Genomic DNA, 19,019 nt, shown 5'->3' with positions numbered 1-19,019 from the left:
AACCTTCTGCCCTGTGGAATCACTCTTGGCTTTTAAGAAATCTGTCATATGAACTGTTTGAGAGATATAAAGCAATTATGTTTGGTTACATTTGGAGGGTTTAAAGTGTCTCAGTTTACAACTTAGATTTCTGGAGAACTTGATATTTTCTTTTTTTTTTTTTTTTTAATATCTCAATCTCTTAATGAAGAAAAATTCTATTATTCACTTACCTGTTAGCCATCAAGTGATAAGAGGGGTGTGGCGTAATATTGTGCAAGCTAGACTGGTGTAAAATCAATCTTAACTATTTAATTTCTGGCCCCCTTCCAGTTAGAGGGGGTAAATTGTGGTGGCCTTGAGACACCAGCAGATGTTTATAAATAGAATTTCAGCATGTCTCACCTGTTCTGCAGAGCAGAGCCTCTTGACAGCTGCTCAGTGATAGACTGAAAACAGGAATTTTATGAAGAAATTAACAGAATGTGAAAGACCTTGGGAGTCATTATCAGGAGATTATGAAGTGCAAAACTGCTTTATTAAAGTATGAGAAATTTAGAGAGAAATAAAAGATCAGCACATAAACCTTGGATATATTTTACCTGCTCAGCCAATTCCTACAAAAGAAATTACCCAAGTCATCATTACTGAAAAGATTATTTTTAGCTATTGTAGCTTCAGAACTTTTTTTGCTGATAAAAAATGTGAATGGCACTGCACTGTGTTTGCTACTTTGGGGACAGAAAGGATTTGCAAATTAGTTTAGTAGGAACTTTAGAATTTGTGTTGTATAGCTCTGCTATACTTTGAAGCTGCTTTTAAAAACTCAGACCTGGTTTACCAGGAGCATGCCAGCAACAGATAGAGGATCTTACAATGTGATCTTGTTTCCTTTTTTTCCCTTTCTTTACTATGTATTTCTGAGAAAAAATCAAACTGAAGCATGTAATTTTAAAATTGCTATAATATTTGAATAAAGCTTGTAGTTTTGACATGGAGGATTTAATAGCTGAACACTTTTGTCTTTATTTAGCAACACTTACTGAAGCTTTGTCGTGCCTTAGATAAGCACGTAAAAGGTGATATTAGGGAAGATGCAAGGCTGTTTTATCGGTCGAAGGTAAGATGCAAAACTTGATTTTTCTGTTTTGTTTTTGTTTTGGGTTGGTTTTTAGTGTTTGTGGTGCGTGTTGTTCCCTCATCCCAGCCCTGGAAATTCTAGGAGTTCCTCATGGGTTTGAGGGTCTTTTCCTGTCTGCATCATGTCTTTGCATGGGGATAAATACATACCCATTTTAATTCACTGAAAATTCTCCTTTTGCTAACAACAGGACTCTTTAACAGCTGTAAAATGTGACTGGTCTCCCTTTTAGCCAGGCATCTCAACTTTTAGACCCACAGAATTGCTCTCTTTCTCTTTGTGGTAGTCACTGACAGCTGACTCCAGTTGTAAGAGCCGGCCCTACATGCAGGGCCCAATACAGAGGACTGAAAAAGTTGCCTGTCTTGCATGAGTCTCCATTTTATTTTCCAAATGAATGAGTTAATTAAAAATGCTTTGGATTTAAGCCAACAGTGTATGTGATCTAGCATCAAGCTTGGACAGTTGCCCTTTGTTTGCTTTGTGATGTGGGCCTTACTATTGGTAGTCCTAATTTTGTGACCTTCATGCTTTACATGCTGTTGTAACAAACCAAGTCAGCTCAGTGACAAAGTGACCAGCCCCAACTTTGAAAAGCCTTGGCTTCTTCAGCTTTAAATCAGACATTTGCACTTGGGTGCTTACTTGCCTCTCAAAAACATTGTTCTTTTCTTACTCAGCCAGATTAGTGGAGCGTGGATGCTTTTAACAAGTTAATTACTCCTGCCTTGGATTGTTGTATCTCTGGTCACTTTCACTTCAGTTTCTATTTGCCTTTGCATTGAAAGGGGAAAATCTTACTCTGGTTTTCTCCATTGCTTCATTGTGTAATACAGCAATAACTTCTAGAGGATGCCACTGTGCTGGGTTTTAACACAGCATATGAAGCAAATCTCAGTGTGAATGGCTTGGATTAAACGCCTGCTTGTGATTGGTTATGAAAAAGCACAGGTTTATGTACAAGGAATTGGTTTCAGAAGCAGCCAGTGCTGCATTGTTGGCTTTTGTGGCTGCAGTTGCACCTTTAACGTATAAACAGACTTGTGTGACAAACCTCATGACCCAGGGATGAGGTGGTGTTTGGAGGCCAGAGGTTTGCATAGTGATTCCAAACATTTAACCTAGGGAGTCATGTGCCTCTAATGTGTTTGTGGAGTGCATGACTTTAAATTCAGTCACGAGTTACAAGGATCTGAAGTTGATGTGATGATACTTAGTGACAATAAAATTGTTCCTTTCCAGTAAACCTTGTAGGTTGGGTTATCTGGGGTTTTATGAGTTTAAAGCTGGGGGGGGGTATGATTTTGCCTTTTTAAACATAAATGGCTAAAGTAATCAGTGTGAATTTGCAGGTAAAAGGCTTGGCTGCTAGGATATATGGCAAATGGCAGGATGTGATACAAACCACTCGGCTTACTCAGGTACTGTAATGAAACCATTTTCTCTCTTCTCACATTGCGGGGTGCATGTAACTCATTTTTTAGCACTTAAAAATAGCATATTCTTTTCAAGAAATTTTCTTCATAAATGGTGTGGCTGTGAAATACACTTAGATGTATTGGAATGGATTTTAATTAAAATTCTTACTTTGCTGGCTTCATTAAAACCAAGATCTCCTCTCCATCCTTAAAAGTGCTGGTTTTGTGAAGGTGTGTGTCATACACTGAAATCCCAGTTTGAGTCAAGTCACAGGGCCTGTCTCTGATTACAGCTATTAGCAGATGCTTCCAAAAGGACGTTGGGGCAGGAATGCAGTGAGGCACTTCCTGCTGTGGTCTGGCACCATGTTGCTTTGAGACTTCTTGAGTCCAGGGCTTTATTCACGTATTATTAAGGGCTCTCGACAACTCCTCCCCCTTTGAATGTGTCAAATTTCATGCCATGATTAGGCAAAGCCTCTCGTGTTTGTAGAAGTACACAGTAGTAAATAATGCCATGATATGCCTCAGAAATATTTGCCTTTGTGACACCTAGCTGACCTTGGTGGAATAGGTGGATAATTTCTATGATACCCAAAGTTCAGAGTTGTTTCTTCCAACCTGGTAAGGTTTCTGTTGTAATGTGATCAGACCAACTGTTTGAGTCCTGTCTCGGAACATAAAGCTCTCTCTCTTGGAAAAGCTTAGCTTTCCAGTAATGCAGAGTATCATTTACATAAAATTTAAGTTATACATATACGCCTAGTATGGAATGCAGGTAAAAACTCTGTAATTAACCATTTGTAAAGACTATTAATCTCTCCCAACCATGTGCAAAAAAAAAGAGTTGTGTGTAGTGTGTGTGAGATTTCATGTTCTAGAGCAGGGAGCAACACATGTAACATGGCTGCAGAATCTGCTTAGCAATTAATGAAAGTTGGTAATGAGGTAGCTCTTTCAGAGTTGTTTTTTCCGAGATGTTTGGGGTTGATTCACGTAAGGGAAACTGGCAAATGTTTCAGAATAAAATTCCAGGGACCTTTTCCAGCCCTTTGAGGTGCTCCCAAGCTAAGCACTTGCCTACTCTACTCAGTTCTTCTGACACTGGATTTCTGACTTGTGTACTAATTTGTTTTTACTCTTTAGGGAAAACTGCATGACTTCTGGGAGCCAGATTCATGAAATCTTGCCTAGTTAAGGGAAAATAACAGAGAAACTGAAATCAAAGAAGATGCAGAATGAATGGAACTTCACCTTGCTTGGAACAGAAGAAATCAGTCACCTGAGTTAGAACTTGAGCTTGATTCAGACAAGTACTAGACACATGAGGATGTGATTTGACTAACATTGGTTTTTACTACAAATGCTCTACTTCTGAAAAATTGAAGTGGATAAACTGAAAAAACTCCAGCTGTTCCTATAGCCCTATCAGAATTGGGTATAAATATTTTACCATCTTGAAAGCTGGGGGAAGTTTTCTTGTTTTCCTTGCTAATCACAAGACACATTTGAAAACAGTATGTATTCATTTTCTTGCCAGGACATACCTGCAAGCATTGTTTTAGGTTGGCTGGGGAAGAACTGCCCTGTGACATGACATGCGAGTTCAGAAACAGTGTTAGACCTCCCCTGTTGTGAGCAGGCGAGGAAGTGGTTCAGATCTGGGCTGAATCATGGTAATCTGCAAAGCAGAATTGGTATGAACATCTAGTGTCTCTTAAAAATACAAAATAAACAGTTGCACTTTCTTTAAATGGAGAAAATACTAATCCTAAAATACCATCTCCGTGGAGATTTGAGAAAAGCATTTGGCTCACCTGTGTAAAGACTGTGAAAGCCATATGAAGACTGAATTCCTTGGTGTGAAGTCCTGCTGCACACACAATATGTGCCCAAAGCTCCAGGAGCTGTTTTTGGAATAATCAGAGGAAGGTGTGATCTCCTTTTATGCTATCTGTGCAAATGCTGTCACTTCAATCTTACACTGTGGTTTGTCTGTAGGATGGGTGTATATAGGAAGAGAAAGTTAAGGTATTGGGTAGCAGCACCAATGGGGATTCCCATAATAAGTAAGATTTTTTAATAACGTCAACATGTGTGTTTTATAATACTGTTCTGTTTTAATTCTTGTAGATTACCCTGTCTTGTATGATAAGAATGTAAAATAAGGCTTAAAAAACCTGCCACCCACAAAACCTTCAAATTTAATTATGTATATTACATATAAAAGAACTGCTATAGAATGGACACATCTTAGAGGAAATCTATGACATCTGCAAATTTGTACTAAATGTATTTTTTCTTTTCGAGTGTTAACATCGTTATGTCAATGCCATCTTTTGCTGTCTTTGATAGCTCATCTGCCTTCCCTCTCGTAACAGTTGCTTACTCTGTCAAATATATTGTATGTAGTTTTATTAATGGATTTTTTTTTCACTAATATTGTATAAAGGTAAAAAAAATGCAGAATGTTTACTGTATTTAATGTGTATATATTTTCTTACCGTGTAAAGTTGATATTGCTGGCATGTATATTTTGAAGAAGGGGAGGGGTTTGGATGAACAGCTTTTGTACTGCAGTTCAAAGCATGTTGAAACTGCTGAGGTTTGGGGTTTTTTCCACACAAAATAACCACTTTTATATTTACTTTTATTTAAAAGAACAATGGAAAAATAAAACCAGACATGCCTTTCTAGTTAAATGTCCCTGGACAAAATGGGCTCTGTTTCACACCAGAAAAAATGGCTGCGGGTCCTATTTTGTTCTTGTGGCACATGTTAAAATTCTTGGGTTCACAGCTGATTAGCTCACTCTAGATGGAGACAGTCTTGAAATCATTCTCAGCTCAGCCAGTCCTGTGTTTCCATGCTTACTGCCCATGTATACATTTTAGCACTTTCCCTCTCTCCCCCACTCCTGCTTTGTCTGGACTTCTCTTCCATCTGTTTTCTAGCTGAAGTCTAGATGTGGGTTGAATTTGATGCTCATCAGAATCCTTACACAGGTGATCACTACAGGGCCTTTCCAAGGGGCTCCTGGCACTGAAATAGTAAACCTGCTGCCCTTGTGTTTTGCCAACTCATTTGCTGTCCCTCAGCCAGGACTTACATGCATTGGAAAAGGTTGTTTGCACACTAAAGGTCTTAACTGCTTTGGATGTCTTCAGAGAAGCATTTTGCACTGAGGTCTATCTTTTGATACTATGTTGGCTGTATTAAGAGCCAGATGATCACATTTCATGTGGAAGTAGGTGTACTTTATTGCAGTAATAACAGAAAAAATTAAAGTCTGATTATAAAATATCTATTTGTAGCCCCTTGCCTTTTTCTCTTTTTTTCTTTTTTTTTTTCTTTCTTTTTTTTTTTTTTAAATTTTCTATGGCGTAAAATAACCCAAACACTTCTTGTTTAAAAGTTGAAGAAATCTGCCAGCAAAACTATTTGTGCATTTCATATTCTCACTGTTCCTGTTGTGGAACTTGGTAATGGATGGGGATTTCAGAAGTGATTAATGACTTGCAGGTAGGTCTGGCTGAAGGTCAGGAGGACACTTCATTGATGCAGTGGCTGCAGGAACTCTCTGAAACCCCAAAGCTGATGATTGAGTTGAGAATGTCTTTGGAAAAGCAGGTGACTGGAACACCTGAAGTGTGTGGTTATTATTGGTGGAGCATCTGGTTAGATTGCTGCAAAGGCATTTTAGAGGCAGCAGTTCAGTGAAAAAAGACTTTTAATACTGAGGGGTGGATGCTGCAGTGCTGGTTTTCTGAGCACAGAAAGCCAGATCTGTCTCCATTAGAGGTGCCTGTGCTCAGCACTGTCCAGCACCCGCCCTGGCCAGCACTTGTGCACGGGGGCTGCGACAGAGACTGTGCTGCTGTGGAGACTCAAGCAAGTACTTCCAGGTAGTTGGGTCCCTCTGCTGCTCCTGTCATTAGCAGGAATACTAGAGCTACAGTGCCAACACTGGTCTTGTATGTTTGTTTTCTTTCCCGGCAGAACTATATGTATAACACAGTATCTGGCTTGGGGTTTGTATTCTGGTTTTTTGTCTTCCACCGGTTTGTGATGGTTGTGTGACTTTTTGTTTTACTGAAAAGGGCAAATCAGAAAGGTTTCTGCTGGAGATGATCCTCCTGATTTTTCTGGGGTCTTGTTCCTTGGGTTTGTGAGCTTTTGGAAAACTGCTTCTTGCCCAAAGTTCCCCAGTGGGGCAGCTGTTAACCACTGGTGTATTAGTGCTTGTTTCTGCATCCAGAAAGAGAGAAAAGGCTCTTGGGACTGGCTGACTTTGAGCAGAGGCGAGGTTTGATGAGCTTGTAGGAGCCTAAGCAGCTGCTGAGGAGCTCCAAAGGAGCTGCCCAGAGAGGTCAGACAATCATTCGTGGGTTTAGCTTATTCCTTGCGGTTTCACTTATCAGAATTCCTTTAATTGCTGTTTCCCCGTATTTCCCCCAGGCTGTGATATACCTTCATCTTTTGTCTTGTGCTTATTTTGCCGTCTTTACTGGCAGGGCCCCTTCTTATCACGTGTTGAAAAGGGCTTTCAGTGCTGGGGAAAGGCGTGGGCTGCTGGTGGGGAGGATCCTCGAGAAACTAAATTCCTCGAAGGGCTTCTCTTCGCGGAGAGGCTTTTAGTTTTGCCTGACTGATGCTTTTTTCAGCCAGTGCTTCCTCGCCTTTGCAGTCAGGAATTTGAAAGGGACTATTCTATCTGGTATCAAAAGCAAGGCTGGGTGGTGAGAGAAGAAAAACAGTCGCGTCTTCCCATCTTGATATTTTGGTCTGGATGGAGAAAACCAGTCCTGTACTTTCAGGGTGCTTTTAAGTAGCGTTTGGATACGTTGTACTTTTTTTTGAATGCCTGCCTTGTCTCTGCGTGGTGAGCTGCTGCTAATGTTTCACCTCCTTCAGCTTTCCTGCCACCTCCCAGTTCCCTGTAGGGAAGTCACAGGGGAGGGGATGGAAACTCCGCTGGAATTGTTCCCTTCATTGTCATCAAAGTGCCTTTGCCATCAGCCTGGGGGAAAACCTAAAGCTTTTCAAGGCAGGTTTGGCCCGTATGGTGTGTAGGGGTGGATGAAGGGGCCATTTTCACACGCCCTTGTCCCCGTGCTTCCCTTTGGGTTTGCATTTGCGGCTGGAGCTGCCTGAAGCCGGGCGAGTGATGCTCCTTCCCTCTCACAGAGCGAAGCAGAAAGGGTAAATGGATTTGTGCTGCTTTTGTGCTACGGGGCGAGTCCTTCACCCGAGCAGTGAGCGCTGTGAGCTGGGGCTTGGCGCGCAGGCTCTGGGGCTTTGCCTCTGGGTCTCAGGCTCTCTTCTCCTCAGGCTTGATGAAACTCCTGGCTCTCGGAGCAGATGTAGGAGCAGAGGGTCTCTTTCCTCTCCGGACTGACCGCCAGGCTGCAGCTGGAATAAAAACAATAGCTTCAAGCTGCCAGGGGCAGTGGTGGGGAGAGGAGGACAAGGCACCCAGTTTCATGCTTTATTCGCACTGCAGGCTTTCATAAAGGCAGCGTAAATCATGCAGGGCAGCCGTGGGCTCCACAGACAGCATCGTTCAGGCTCTCAGACACATTGATCTGTGTGCTGGAAACTGAGCCTGTCCCCTTTGCCCTAACCAGGCTGTGGGGAGAGGCCTGCCAGGTGAGGATGCTGAGATGCTGCACTGCATATCAACTCTCCTCCACCTTTGCAGAGCGCTGCCTGCCTCCCCTGTGTACTAACCCATTTTTTCCCCCCAGTATTTTGTGCTCCATCATTGTTATGGTAAGGTTTGCACAACACAACGTGTTTTTGCCTCCAGTTGATTTTCTCTGATTAGCCCATTTTTCCTCTTGCCCTCATTCTGTTTTTTCCTGCAGTATGCGAACGCCGTTTGCTGAGAAACTGTGTCAGCCTTCCTCTAATTAAGAGTCTGGCAGGAGCCAGCGCAACAGTAATTTTGGAGATGACGCTTCCAGTTTGGAGCTGACAGTGAGCTGAGGTGCTGCAGCAGGGGCTCGTGCTGGGGATGCGGGAATGTTCTCCGGCTGAGCAGGACAGGGGGACCCACGAGGAGCCTGGTGCAGGATCAGTGAGTACCCTGGGTGCATCTCAGCTTGGGTGTTTAAACTGTGTCCTCTCAAAAAGCAGCTGCAGGAATGGTTAAATCTGTGGTTATGTCATAGGTTTAGCCCTTTGTGAGGGAGTCTGTGTGTATGTGTGTGTAAAGGACAGGAATAAATTGCAGTGGCCCTAAGTTGACTGCATCTCTCTGAAATAGCTGTAATGTTGGCAAGTAAGATGGAGTGCTCAGCAATCAAATGGCCTGAAAAAGGGCAAATAAGGAGAAGCCATTCAATGGTGCTCTGTAATATGGCTTCAGACTCCGTAGTTCTTTTATTAGCAGGAAAGCTCAAAGCAAACAAAAGGAGACAGGAGCTGGGGATTTGCTTGCCTCAGGATGTTGTGGATGCTAAAAGCTTAGAGGTTCAAAGAGCATTTTGCAGCAGAAAAATGCAGTGGGGGTCTATGAAATGAAAGCGGCTCTCCCTGGCTGAGAAAGCTTCAGGCTGCTGATCCCTGGAGGGTGGAGCGTGTGCTGGGAAGGTATCCCAGATGTCTGTCCTGTTCCTTCACCCCGTGCAAGGTGCTAGGATTTGGTCCAGTGTGGTGTTACTGCCTGTATGCTTTATGTGAACAGCTGAGGGATTTCATGTAATCTCACGGTTTCCAAACTGTCTGTCGTGCCCACTGTTGTGTCTCCCCATCCATTCCTGAGACAGAAGTTGCTGTTGAAGGTGGTGCCAGCCCTTGCTCTAAAGGAGTCTGGAGAGGTGTATGGGGTCAAATGTTTCATTTGGCTGAAGAAAACTCAGTGTCATTTTTTGATCTTTCTAATGACCCTGTGAGTGAGACTAGGAAAACGAGTTGTGTGGTTCAGGAGCTCCAGCAGAACACAGCCAACCACATGCCAGAGCTGACCTCCTTCCTCTCCCCTCCCACCCCATCCATAGATGTTTGCAGCTAGGGAGAAGTACAACTAAGAGCAGATGAGGAGATTTAAAAAAACCAATCCTTCCTATGTGGCACCTCTAGAGCACAATTCAGCATTTTCCCTCTCTACTTGCTGTGTCAGGTTTGCCTCTTGGGGGCAACCTCACCCCGCTCCGGCTGAGACCAAAGGGCATTTAAGTGCTTGAGGGGCGATGACTCACTGCGCATCTCTCTCTGCCTTTGCGTTATCTGATCATTTTTAGCAATCGAGGTCATTATTTGCTGAAAGGATTTCAGGATTTAAGCTGTCGAGTCTGACTGTTGGTGGCTTTTCAGAAATGATGCAATTGGCTCTTGAAGGTCCCTTTCCAGGCTTGGAGTCCTTCAAAGTTTTTTCGTGCCTTGATGTCCTTCAGAGAGAGGAGGGTAGCATGGAAGGACGTGTGTTTTGTGGTTCTGGTTTAACGGGCAGAGCATAAATCTCTGCGAGGAAGATTTACAGTGTTCTCTTGGTTTTTTTGCCTGGGTTGGCTTGGACTGTCACTAAGCCTATAAGATGGTGCTGCAGACACTGACTTGTCATAGGGGAGAGAACAAAATTACTGCTCCAGCTCCATTTCAGCCCCGAGTCCCTGAGCAAGCATCTCGTACAAACATCATCCACAAAAAACCATTTGCATTTATTTAAAGGGCGTTGAGGTATATGATGGAATAAAGGAAGTATTATTCATGCTTCGTGCCGTGGTTCCTAATGGTACTTTATGCGCTGATATGACCTACAAAGCTTGTTGTTTTGTGCCTGCAGTGCTCTGATGTTCTTCCTATCCTGAGGGTCAGAAATGACAAGAATAAACTATTGTGATGAGTGTCTTGCAAATCCCTGGTGCCTCTCCTTGGAAGTGTCCTTGCCAGGGCACAGCTCAGTGACCTTGCTGGCACAGGCAGCAGGGGGGCAGCGTCCTTGTCCGGCCCAAAGGAGCGAACAGAGAGGCATTTCTGTGAGACGTGAGGGCAAATCCATTTATCCATATTCGTGTTTCACCTTCTCCCCAAAGCGCCGGGATGCAGCTCGGGCTGGGCAGGGGGCTTGGCCCAAGCTGAATGCACGCAGGAAAATACCAGGGAGAAGGCTGGAGTAAGTGAGGTTAGACCCCAAAGCACAGGGACTACTCCAAGAGGGGTGCAGGATCCTGCAGCCTGTGTCTGTCCAGTGAAGGACTGAGTCAGCCCTGCTGGGGCAGCAGCTCCTGGCTCCAGCCAGCCTGGGCACTTGGACAGCAGCAACCACGGAGCTCATTAACCCAGCCCTCCGGCACTCGCTCTGCTGGCCTTGACACTGTCCTTCTTAATAGTTCCTCTTCTTTCCCTTTTTTTTTTTTTTCTTTTAATAAAGGTAAATTAGCTATATGGATATGCAGGAACATGAATCAAAGGAATTCAGCTGACTCTTGAATGAACCTTTCATACAGAGATGTGCTAAAAAGCACCAGGACGTGATGGATGCAGCCTGCTCAGAAAACACCTAAGGACAAAAACTGCTTGTAAGGCATCTCACTGCAGCCTCCAAAAATCTGATTATGTAGGGGGAGAAAAAAAAATCAGGTTTTGGAATACATTAACTCAGTTGAACAGCACAGAGAGAAGGTACCAGCAAGAAGCAAATCAATTCCTGAAGGCTGCTGGGAAATTTCACTGAAATGGAGCTTCAGAGTAAGGCTGGCTACACTTAGAGGAGTTATGTTTCACCTGAAATATTTAACACTGGGCATTTGAAATGCTCTGCATGTCCAAAGAGCCCACCAAAAATATGCTTACAAGGAGATTTTGGAGGAACCCTGGGCTCATGCCATGCTGTTGATTTGTGAACCCAGATATTCAGGTTGTTCGGTTTTGTTAGGATTTTGTTGGGTTTTTTTAAAGAAAAGCATGGGAAGGATAAGTCTCTGGCCTCCATCACAGGGAAGCAAAAATTACCATGTAATGAATGCTGGTCTGCTTTTGGGACACGTGCTGACAGATCTGTTGTTAGGAGGGAGATGTTTCCATAGCAAAACCATCATCCTAAATGGCACTGTAATGCAGCAGAGATGCTGTGGTGGCCCCGGGGACCATCTTCCCGGACCATTCTGAGCATCCTTCCAGGGAATACAGGAGAGTGATGGCAGGGGGGATCAGAGCAGCTCATGGTGATGCTCCCCACAGCAACAGGGCTCTGCTGGTGAGGCTGTCAGCTCAGCGTTTTTCAGTCCTTTCTGACTTTAAAAGAAAACTACAACAAAAGGCAAGCTTGAAATAGCTCATTTTATCTCAGCAGACAAACAACTTGCTTTGAGCATCATTGTCACTCAGGCTAAATTACTTTTAGATGTTTTTAATGACTGGGTAACATTTTTCAGCTGTTCATTCTGCAGCACCCTGCTGAGGGACAGTCCCTCTGTAAAGACCAAGGACTCCAATATTGTGGTTGTTCTTCCTGACATTCATTTGGCTTTATTATTTGACACGTGATTCCCTGTGGCAGAGATGTTTTCAGCTAAATTTACAGCTACAAGCTCTTTTCTTTGCATAAAGGAGATCTGCTTCCAAAAGGGCTGGAAGGCTGGTTATGCATGTTCCAGTGGAAGGTCAGGGATGTAGAAGAGAAACTCTGGGAGATTGAAGGTGACAGTTCAAATGCCGTCTGCACTGAGGGTGACATTCCCATTGGGCTGGAGGGATTTTAACCCATCATTTGTTACCTCTACCTTTCACTTCACTTGTGATGCACAGCACAGAGAGCTGTGACTTGCAAAATGATCCCACTGGGGACGTGGTTTGTGACATCAGCCACGCAGGTCTCTCGAATCCCTCTTTCCAAGGCGGGTGCAGCTTTTGCATTCGTTTCTAAAGGCAACTTCTGAGCCACTCGCCTTCGCCATCTCTGGGTTTTGCAGCGCTTCTGGGAGGTTGTATTTTTAAATCCTAGCTCATAAATTCTGGAAGCTACTTTCCTTCCCCACCCCCTCGTCCCTATCAAAGTGTCAGAGCTGAAGAAAAACTGTGAGAGTGATGGATGTGCCCGGCTCTGCTTGCCAGGGCTCTGCTGTGTGTGGGGTGTTATTTACTGCGCTGCTGGGGTTGTTTCTTCTTTGGTGGCAGAGACGGCAGTGTAGGGGTTTGGTGCCTGGGAAGGAGGGGTAGGATGCCCATGGGTCATCCAAGCATTGAGCTGGAGGAGGCAGGGCTGGGAGAGAGGTTGCTTGGGCACAGGGACAAGGCCAAGAGGTGAAGCTGTGGGGACATGGATCCTGTCTGGTGGCTTGGCCCAGAGGGTGGATGCTGGTGGCCATAACACCTTCCTGGCTTTCGCTCTGGGGGCTGCAGATTGGCTCACCCAAAAGGGCAGCTTTTAAAAGGCACCAGTCTTATCCCAGCCCTCATGCACTCCCAGGTATTTGTGTTGCTGCTCTAGGCAGTGTGTGGCAGGGACCTGACCTGCCGTGCAGGGGAAAACACAGGGGCCTGTGCCCCACTGCAGAAACAGAGAGAGACACCCCTGTGCCCCCTGGCCAGGCTGGAGCCTGCCTGCTTTTACTGGGAGCAGCTGGGATGATGATGGGCAGAGGGGTTGCCAATGTCCAGCCCAGCCAGTCACTTCTCCTGGAGCTATGCCTCTGCCTCTTCCCTGCCTGCACCCACTTTTGTCCTGCTCCTCCCCCAGAGCTGGGACAAAACCCCACACTGAGCCCCAAAACTCCATTCCCTAATGGAATTCCCAGTGGCTGCTGGCGTTTTCCCCCCATGCTGCAGGAGCATCCCGAAGCAGCTCTGCCTGGTTGAAAGGCAGGTCAGGACCCTGCCCTGCCGCAGTCTCACCAGCCCTTCCCTGAGGGCACGCTGCCGACAGATCCTGAGCCAGGGAGATGCTTTCCGCTGGCTTAGAGAGGTTTGCAGACAAGCAAACCAAACCCTGCCAGCTCCCTGTGTGAGCGCCTGTCCTCCGTGAACTCCCGTGCGTCTCTTGCAGCCGGGCTTGTGGGAACGGATCGGAGGCTGCTGTGACTCAGCGGCTTCTCCCTTGAGAAAATCTGCCCTGGCACGGTGCTTGGCTCTGCGGCTGGGGCTGCCGGCACCTGGCAGCCCTCATCAACAAATGGCCTTGGGCAAAACATCCCAATTTCCCCTGCCAAACATTTATGGGAGGAGAAATGCAGCATGTGATCTTGCAGGAAGTCGAGGCAGCAGCTCTGTGCTATACTGAGCTGGGGAGAAAAGTCCCATCCCTCCCTCCGTGAAGCTGAGCCTTGGGCTGGAGGGGCTGCAGCACGGGCTGGCTCTTCCGGTCTGCCCCTGCCTTTTTCCATCTCCTTATAACTTTCTCAGACAAATTCTTCTGCAATTGTAATTTTCCCCGCTGGCTCTCAGCCTGAAGAAACAGTGGTTTGGAAAGTTTGCTCAATGACTTGAAGGGAAGAGGCTCCTAAGCCTTTCATGCTCTGTGCCCTCTGGAACATCTTTTTTCCCGGGGCTAATCTGTGGAGCATCACGCTTGGCTTGACGAGTCCATGACGCTCTCAAGAAACAAAGCCAAGCCTGGTGAGTGTGTACTCAGCTGCTGGGAAGCCCCAGGTGCTGCTGTCAGAGTCCAGGCAGCACCATCGGGTCTTTTCCGTTCCTCTGCTTCACACAGCTCTGCGGGCCTGGAATCTGGGCAGACCGCTCCTGCGGTGGGCAAAGGAGACTGCTGAGAGGGTGGGCACTGGAGCACTGAGACTCACCCCGTGGTGTGGGGCTGGTGTGCTCCCCACTGGGCTTTTTATCCATGGAGGCAGGTAAAGCAGCAGTGCAGGTCTCACAGTGTAGTTGAGGGACGGAGGGGCCTGGAGAAAGGCTGGTTTGCTTGTTGCTTTCTCATGTCAAAAGGGGAAAGTACCCGTTTTTCTGCTGGTGGTTTTGACTCTGTAACATGCCTCTCGCCACGGTGCAGGCTGGCACAGCCTTAGCCTGAGTTTCACAATTTTTTTGTGGGTTTCATAAATTCCCAGCTGCTGGAGCACCATGATTTTGTAACTCCTAGCTGGCTTTTAAACCAGTCCAGAGAGGAGCCTGAAACTGTTGGGATGCCTGCTGCCTCTTGGATCACAGAGGCTGGCAAACCAAATCCCAGATCTGGAGTTTTATCTCACTTTTCCTGCTTGGGGCAAGGGAAAGGCAGGCTGCAGGTACTGTTGAGCAGAAGCCAGACCTGCCTTAGGAAGCAGTTTCCTACCAAAGGCTGGGGATCCTGATCAACCCCATGGGTTTGATAGGCACTGATGCCCTGTTAGTGCTGCAATCCCAAAACAGAGCCCTTTGTGACAGGCTGCTCCCATGGTGTGCACCCTGCCAGTGTATTTCTGATTTAATCCTGGCTGCTATTTGATCCTGCTAAGCTGTATTTCCACATCTATGATCCATAATGAAATCCTCTGTCTGACCAAACCTGGTTCCCAGCGGTGAGAGACGGGACATACAGCAGTGGGGAGTGTGGGGGTCTCCTGACCATCACCCTGGACACCCCCATGCATGCAACCTCCACTAAGGTCTTGGCTGTGCAGGATAAACCTGAGAGGGGGCAAGAGGGCTGGAGCCTGGGGACTGACATATTTTGGGACTGCAGGCAGGTTGAGGGTCCCTCGGGGTCCAGGGTGACAATTGGTGCCGAGCTACAACCAAGCCAGACAATGGTTCATCCCCAGCAGACCTTGAGGCACTTGAGGCAGAGCAATGTCAGGCATTAAGCACCTTAAATCATGTCACTGTGTGCTCTGACAGGATCCCCACGTCCTCCCAGGAAGGCTGCAGGCTGGCGGTGGCTAGGGAAGTGTCTCTGGCAGGGAGCACCCGGCAGCACTGCCGCCCCGGGCGCTGAGCTGCAACCTGAGTGCACGCAGGTCGCCGTCTCCCAGGCTTGGGGCGAGCACAGCACGTGTGCTGGGAGAGCTGATCCGCGCTAATCCCATCAATATTTCACGGTGTTGTGGCCCTGTTACAATTCCTCGCATCATTTGGGATGCTGGCTAGGATGGGGTTGTGGTGCCAAGTGAAATATGAGAGCTGCCATGGCTTTGCCCTGTCTCCCTGGGCATCTGAGGGGTGAAAGGGACTGTCTGTGAGCTTTTCTTCTCACTGCCATGGGTAGAGTTGTGTGGCAGAGACGGGTGAACCCAAAAATGCCGTCTGAGTGTCGGCATCTTCCTGGTTTTGCCATGTGCTGGAGTGGTGGGGCTGTGCTGTGCTGGGCAGCTGGCCCATGTATGGATGGGGCTGTGACGTGGCAGAGCCTGCTTTACCTGGTCCTCTCTCTGTGGGACACAGTGTGTAAGTGAAACAAGAAGAAATTAAACAGTAACCAATCTCTGGGCTGGTGATGAGAGCACAAAAGCATTTCCTTGTCCTAAAGGCTGTTTGGAGTAACAGGGAGAGAGCGTCACAGATAAAGTCTTGCATGGTTTTGGGGAGATGGGTTTCCCAAGGCACCATGTCATGACTCAAAGGCTGCCCTGCTCTGAGCTGGCCCCCGGGATAGGGGTTGTAGAGCTGTAAGTCCTGTGAGGAGCAAATTATGAAGCTGGGGTTGTTTAACCTGGAGAAAATGACTTTCTGGAGACCTTATCGCTCTCTACAACTGCCTGAAAGGAGGTTGTAGCAAGGTGAGGATCAGTCTCTTCTCCCAAGTAACAAGTGATAGGACAAGAGGATTGGCCTCAAGCTGCACCAGGGGAGGTTCAAGTTGGACATGATGAAGAATTTATTCTCTGTATGTGTGGTCAAGTATTGGAATGGATTGCCCAGGGAAGTGGTGGGGTCACCACCCCTGAAGATATTCAAGAAATGACTGGACATGGCACTTAGTGTTGTGGTTTTCTTGACCAGGTGTTGTTTGGTCAAAGGTTGGACTCGATGATCTCAGAGATCACTTCCAACCTTAATGATTCTATGATTCTAGATCTGCCCCAATAGGAAATTCCCCTTCCAGCGCCTTCCTGGCTCTGGGCTAGGGTTGAAGCAGCAGCCAGACCTCCCTGTTTGGCAGAACCGATCTGCGGATAAGAGGGATGCAGGAGAGGGTTGGGTCTGTTTGGGCTCCCACTGCCTGGAACCCGCTCTGACTCTTGGGAAAGCCATGCAAAGAAGAGGAAGGCCCTGGCCTTCAACCTCGTGGAGCCCTAAATTCCTTCAGTTAATCTCATGGGGGCAGCAGAGCAGGCAAAGCTCTGAAAATAGATCTGTTTCCAGCTGCCAATGACTCGTGTTAATTAATTAAAGCCTCGCAAGCTCGGGCCTGTAAAAGCGCAGTGCTGGTCGCGCCAGGCTCAGCTTGCTCTGCACTCACGCACTAATTATCCTACTGCAAGGCCAGCAGCTAACGAAGCTCCAATTTGTGCTTGGTTCGGCTTCCAGCCATGTGGGAGGCAGGGAGTGCTGTTGCAGGATGGGATGGGCACAGTGCCCTGGATAAGGGGGAGCTTTGGGCACCCCCTTCCCCAGTGCTCTCCCCATAACTGGCCCCACAGCCTCCAGCTGTGCCTCTGGTAAGGTAGGGAATGGGGTTTGGAGGGGATGTGGAGGACCAGCTGCCTTGCAGCACCTGAAGCCCCCATACCTGGGTAAGACAGGCTGGCCAAGAACATCCCTGCCAGGCTCCCAGCGTGTGGGCATCCTGCTTCCGCAGACTGGGCAGAGGGGCGAGGCAAAGCAAGGTGTGGAGGAGACACTGGGGTTTTGCCCAAGGAGAGGAGGAAATGGCAATTATCCTCGGGAGCACAGAGGAGGTGAGGGCAGGGAGGCAGGGAGTGCTCGAGGAGGGGGTGGGTCGTGTCTCTGTTCTGAGAGTGGGGACATGGAACGGGTTTTGGGATATCATGCTGGGAGAGGGGGTGGTGGCTGCTTGGTGAGTGTGTGCAAGGGTGACAGAGACACCTGTCATCAGGAGCACCCAGATGGGTCCCTCCTCAGCTGAGACCCACCGGTGGGTGAGGACTGGGGGGATTCAAACCTGTGTTACCTTCCCTCCCACCCGCAGTGTTTGTAGGAGGCAGGATCCTGGCAGACAGAGGCCTTGAGAACGGCACGTTAGTAAGGCTCCCCATGGGAGCACCCTGGCCCTGACACCTTTACTGACCCTAAAGGTCCAAAAGGTGGTGGAATCTCAAGTGGGGGCTGACCCTCATCCCCAGACAATGCTCAGCAACTGCAGAAGAACCTGCTCAACCCTATGCCCTGCTGTGGGTCTGGCTCCAGGTCTGCAGGGTCTGGGGTTGGGGTGGGCTTTGTCCCCTTCCCAGGGACCTCACCCCTTGGAGGGGTTATTGTGGAGTGGAGGGGGTGAGCTGGCATCCAGAGGTGATGGTGCTGGGACTGGGCAGCACATGGCTTTGTAACGGTGGGCTGGCAGCACCCGGCCACCCTGCCAGCTCTGAGAGAGCTGTAATCCAGCATATGCAGGTACAGCATTTCCCCACCTCCTGTTCCAGCTGATTTCCAACTGCCCTAGATCCAACCTGCTGATTACACGCAGTGTTGGCTCAGAGTTTTGCTTTCGGGAGGCTTGCTGCTGCTGCTATGAGGAGTGAGGAAGGAGGGTTGGCCAGGTGCTGGAGGCTTACGAAAGGAAAGCAAACACAGGCCTGGACCTGGCAGCTCCTGCACATGGGGAGGAGCTGCAGAAGCCACCCAGGATAAAAAGGCTCCACACAGGGCCCCGGAGAAACCATTACCTGCCTGTGTTTCCAAACAACCTTCTGCCATGCGTGAATGGCAAGACATCCTGAGAGCAGAGAGAAGATGGGGCATGCTGCCTGTCTCAGGCATGCAGTGCAGGGTGCTGGGCTGACTTTGGGGAGCAAGAAACCTTAGTGAGCATCCTGACATTGGCTGGGGGCTGTACTGTGCTGACACTGGTGGCTCTGACTGGGGGCTGTGGCATAATGGCACTGGTAGCATGTGGTTGCTGTGTTGGCAGAGCAGGATGACGCTTATCCGTGTTCCATCACGCTTTTGCATAGTCACAAGTCCACGATACCAGCCCTTTGCCTCCCTGACTTTGCAAAGGGCGTTCACACAGGCCTTTTGGGGGTCGCATCACCCAAGCCTCCTGGGCTGAGTGAGCCCCCGGCCCACCGCATGTGTTGAGGGCCGACGGGGAGCTGCACGGCAGCGTCCCGTCCCTGCTTGCCGCGACTCTGCCGAGGGACATGCTGCCACCTGCTTCCACGCAGCGCAGGCAGGGCCGGCCCTGCTCCGCTCCCCTCCGTCTCCTCCTCGTCGCGGCCCCACGCCGGCGGCCGCTGGCTGCGGGCCGGGCTCGGCGGCCCCCGCGCTGCCGGCAGGGGGCGGAGCGGGGCTCGGCTCGGTCCGGCACGGCGCGGCACGGCACGGCACGGCGCGGTGCGGTGGGGCAGCGCACAGCCGGGCTGCGCTGCCGAGCCGAGCTGAACCGAGCCCTGTCGTGCTGAACCGAGCCCTGTCGTGCCGAGCCG

General features: G+C 48.2%; 2 protein-coding genes across 4 annotated transcripts in view; both read left to right on the top strand.

Moving 5' to 3' along the window:
• SLF2 (SMC5-SMC6 complex localization factor 2) overlaps positions 1–5,841 on the top strand; it is a 29,800-nt gene extending 23,959 nt beyond the window's left edge. For both annotated transcript variants that reach the window (XM_042019205.1, XM_042019206.1), the window contains 3 exons: positions 1,013–1,099; positions 2,473–2,541; positions 3,685–5,841. In XM_042019205.1, coding sequence (XP_041875139.1) covers positions 1,013–1,099; positions 2,473–2,541; positions 3,685–3,720 — 192 coding nt within the window. In that variant the 3' untranslated portion in view covers positions 3,721–5,841. The remainder of the gene's footprint in view (positions 1–1,012; positions 1,100–2,472; positions 2,542–3,684) is intronic.
• Positions 5,842–18,891: 13,050 nt separating this feature from the next.
• Positions 18,892–19,019, top strand: part of SEMA4G (semaphorin 4G) — an 18,984-nt gene continuing 18,856 nt past the window's right edge. For both annotated transcript variants that reach the window (XM_042019195.1, XM_042019196.1), the window contains exon 1: positions 18,892–19,019. This exon is cut by the window's right edge and continues 113 nt beyond it. The gene's annotated coding sequence lies outside the window, so the exon portion shown is untranslated.

The sequence above is a fragment of the Corvus kubaryi genome, unplaced genomic scaffold (genome assembly GCF_017639235.1).
Source record: "Corvus kubaryi isolate FWS band 111438036 unplaced genomic scaffold, C.kubaryi_AGA036_p1.0 138, whole genome shotgun sequence".
Lineage (NCBI taxonomy): Eukaryota > Metazoa > Chordata > Aves > Passeriformes > Corvidae > Corvus > Corvus kubaryi.
Note: the sequence above shows the minus strand (reverse complement) of the source record. Positions and strands in the feature narration are given on the sequence as shown.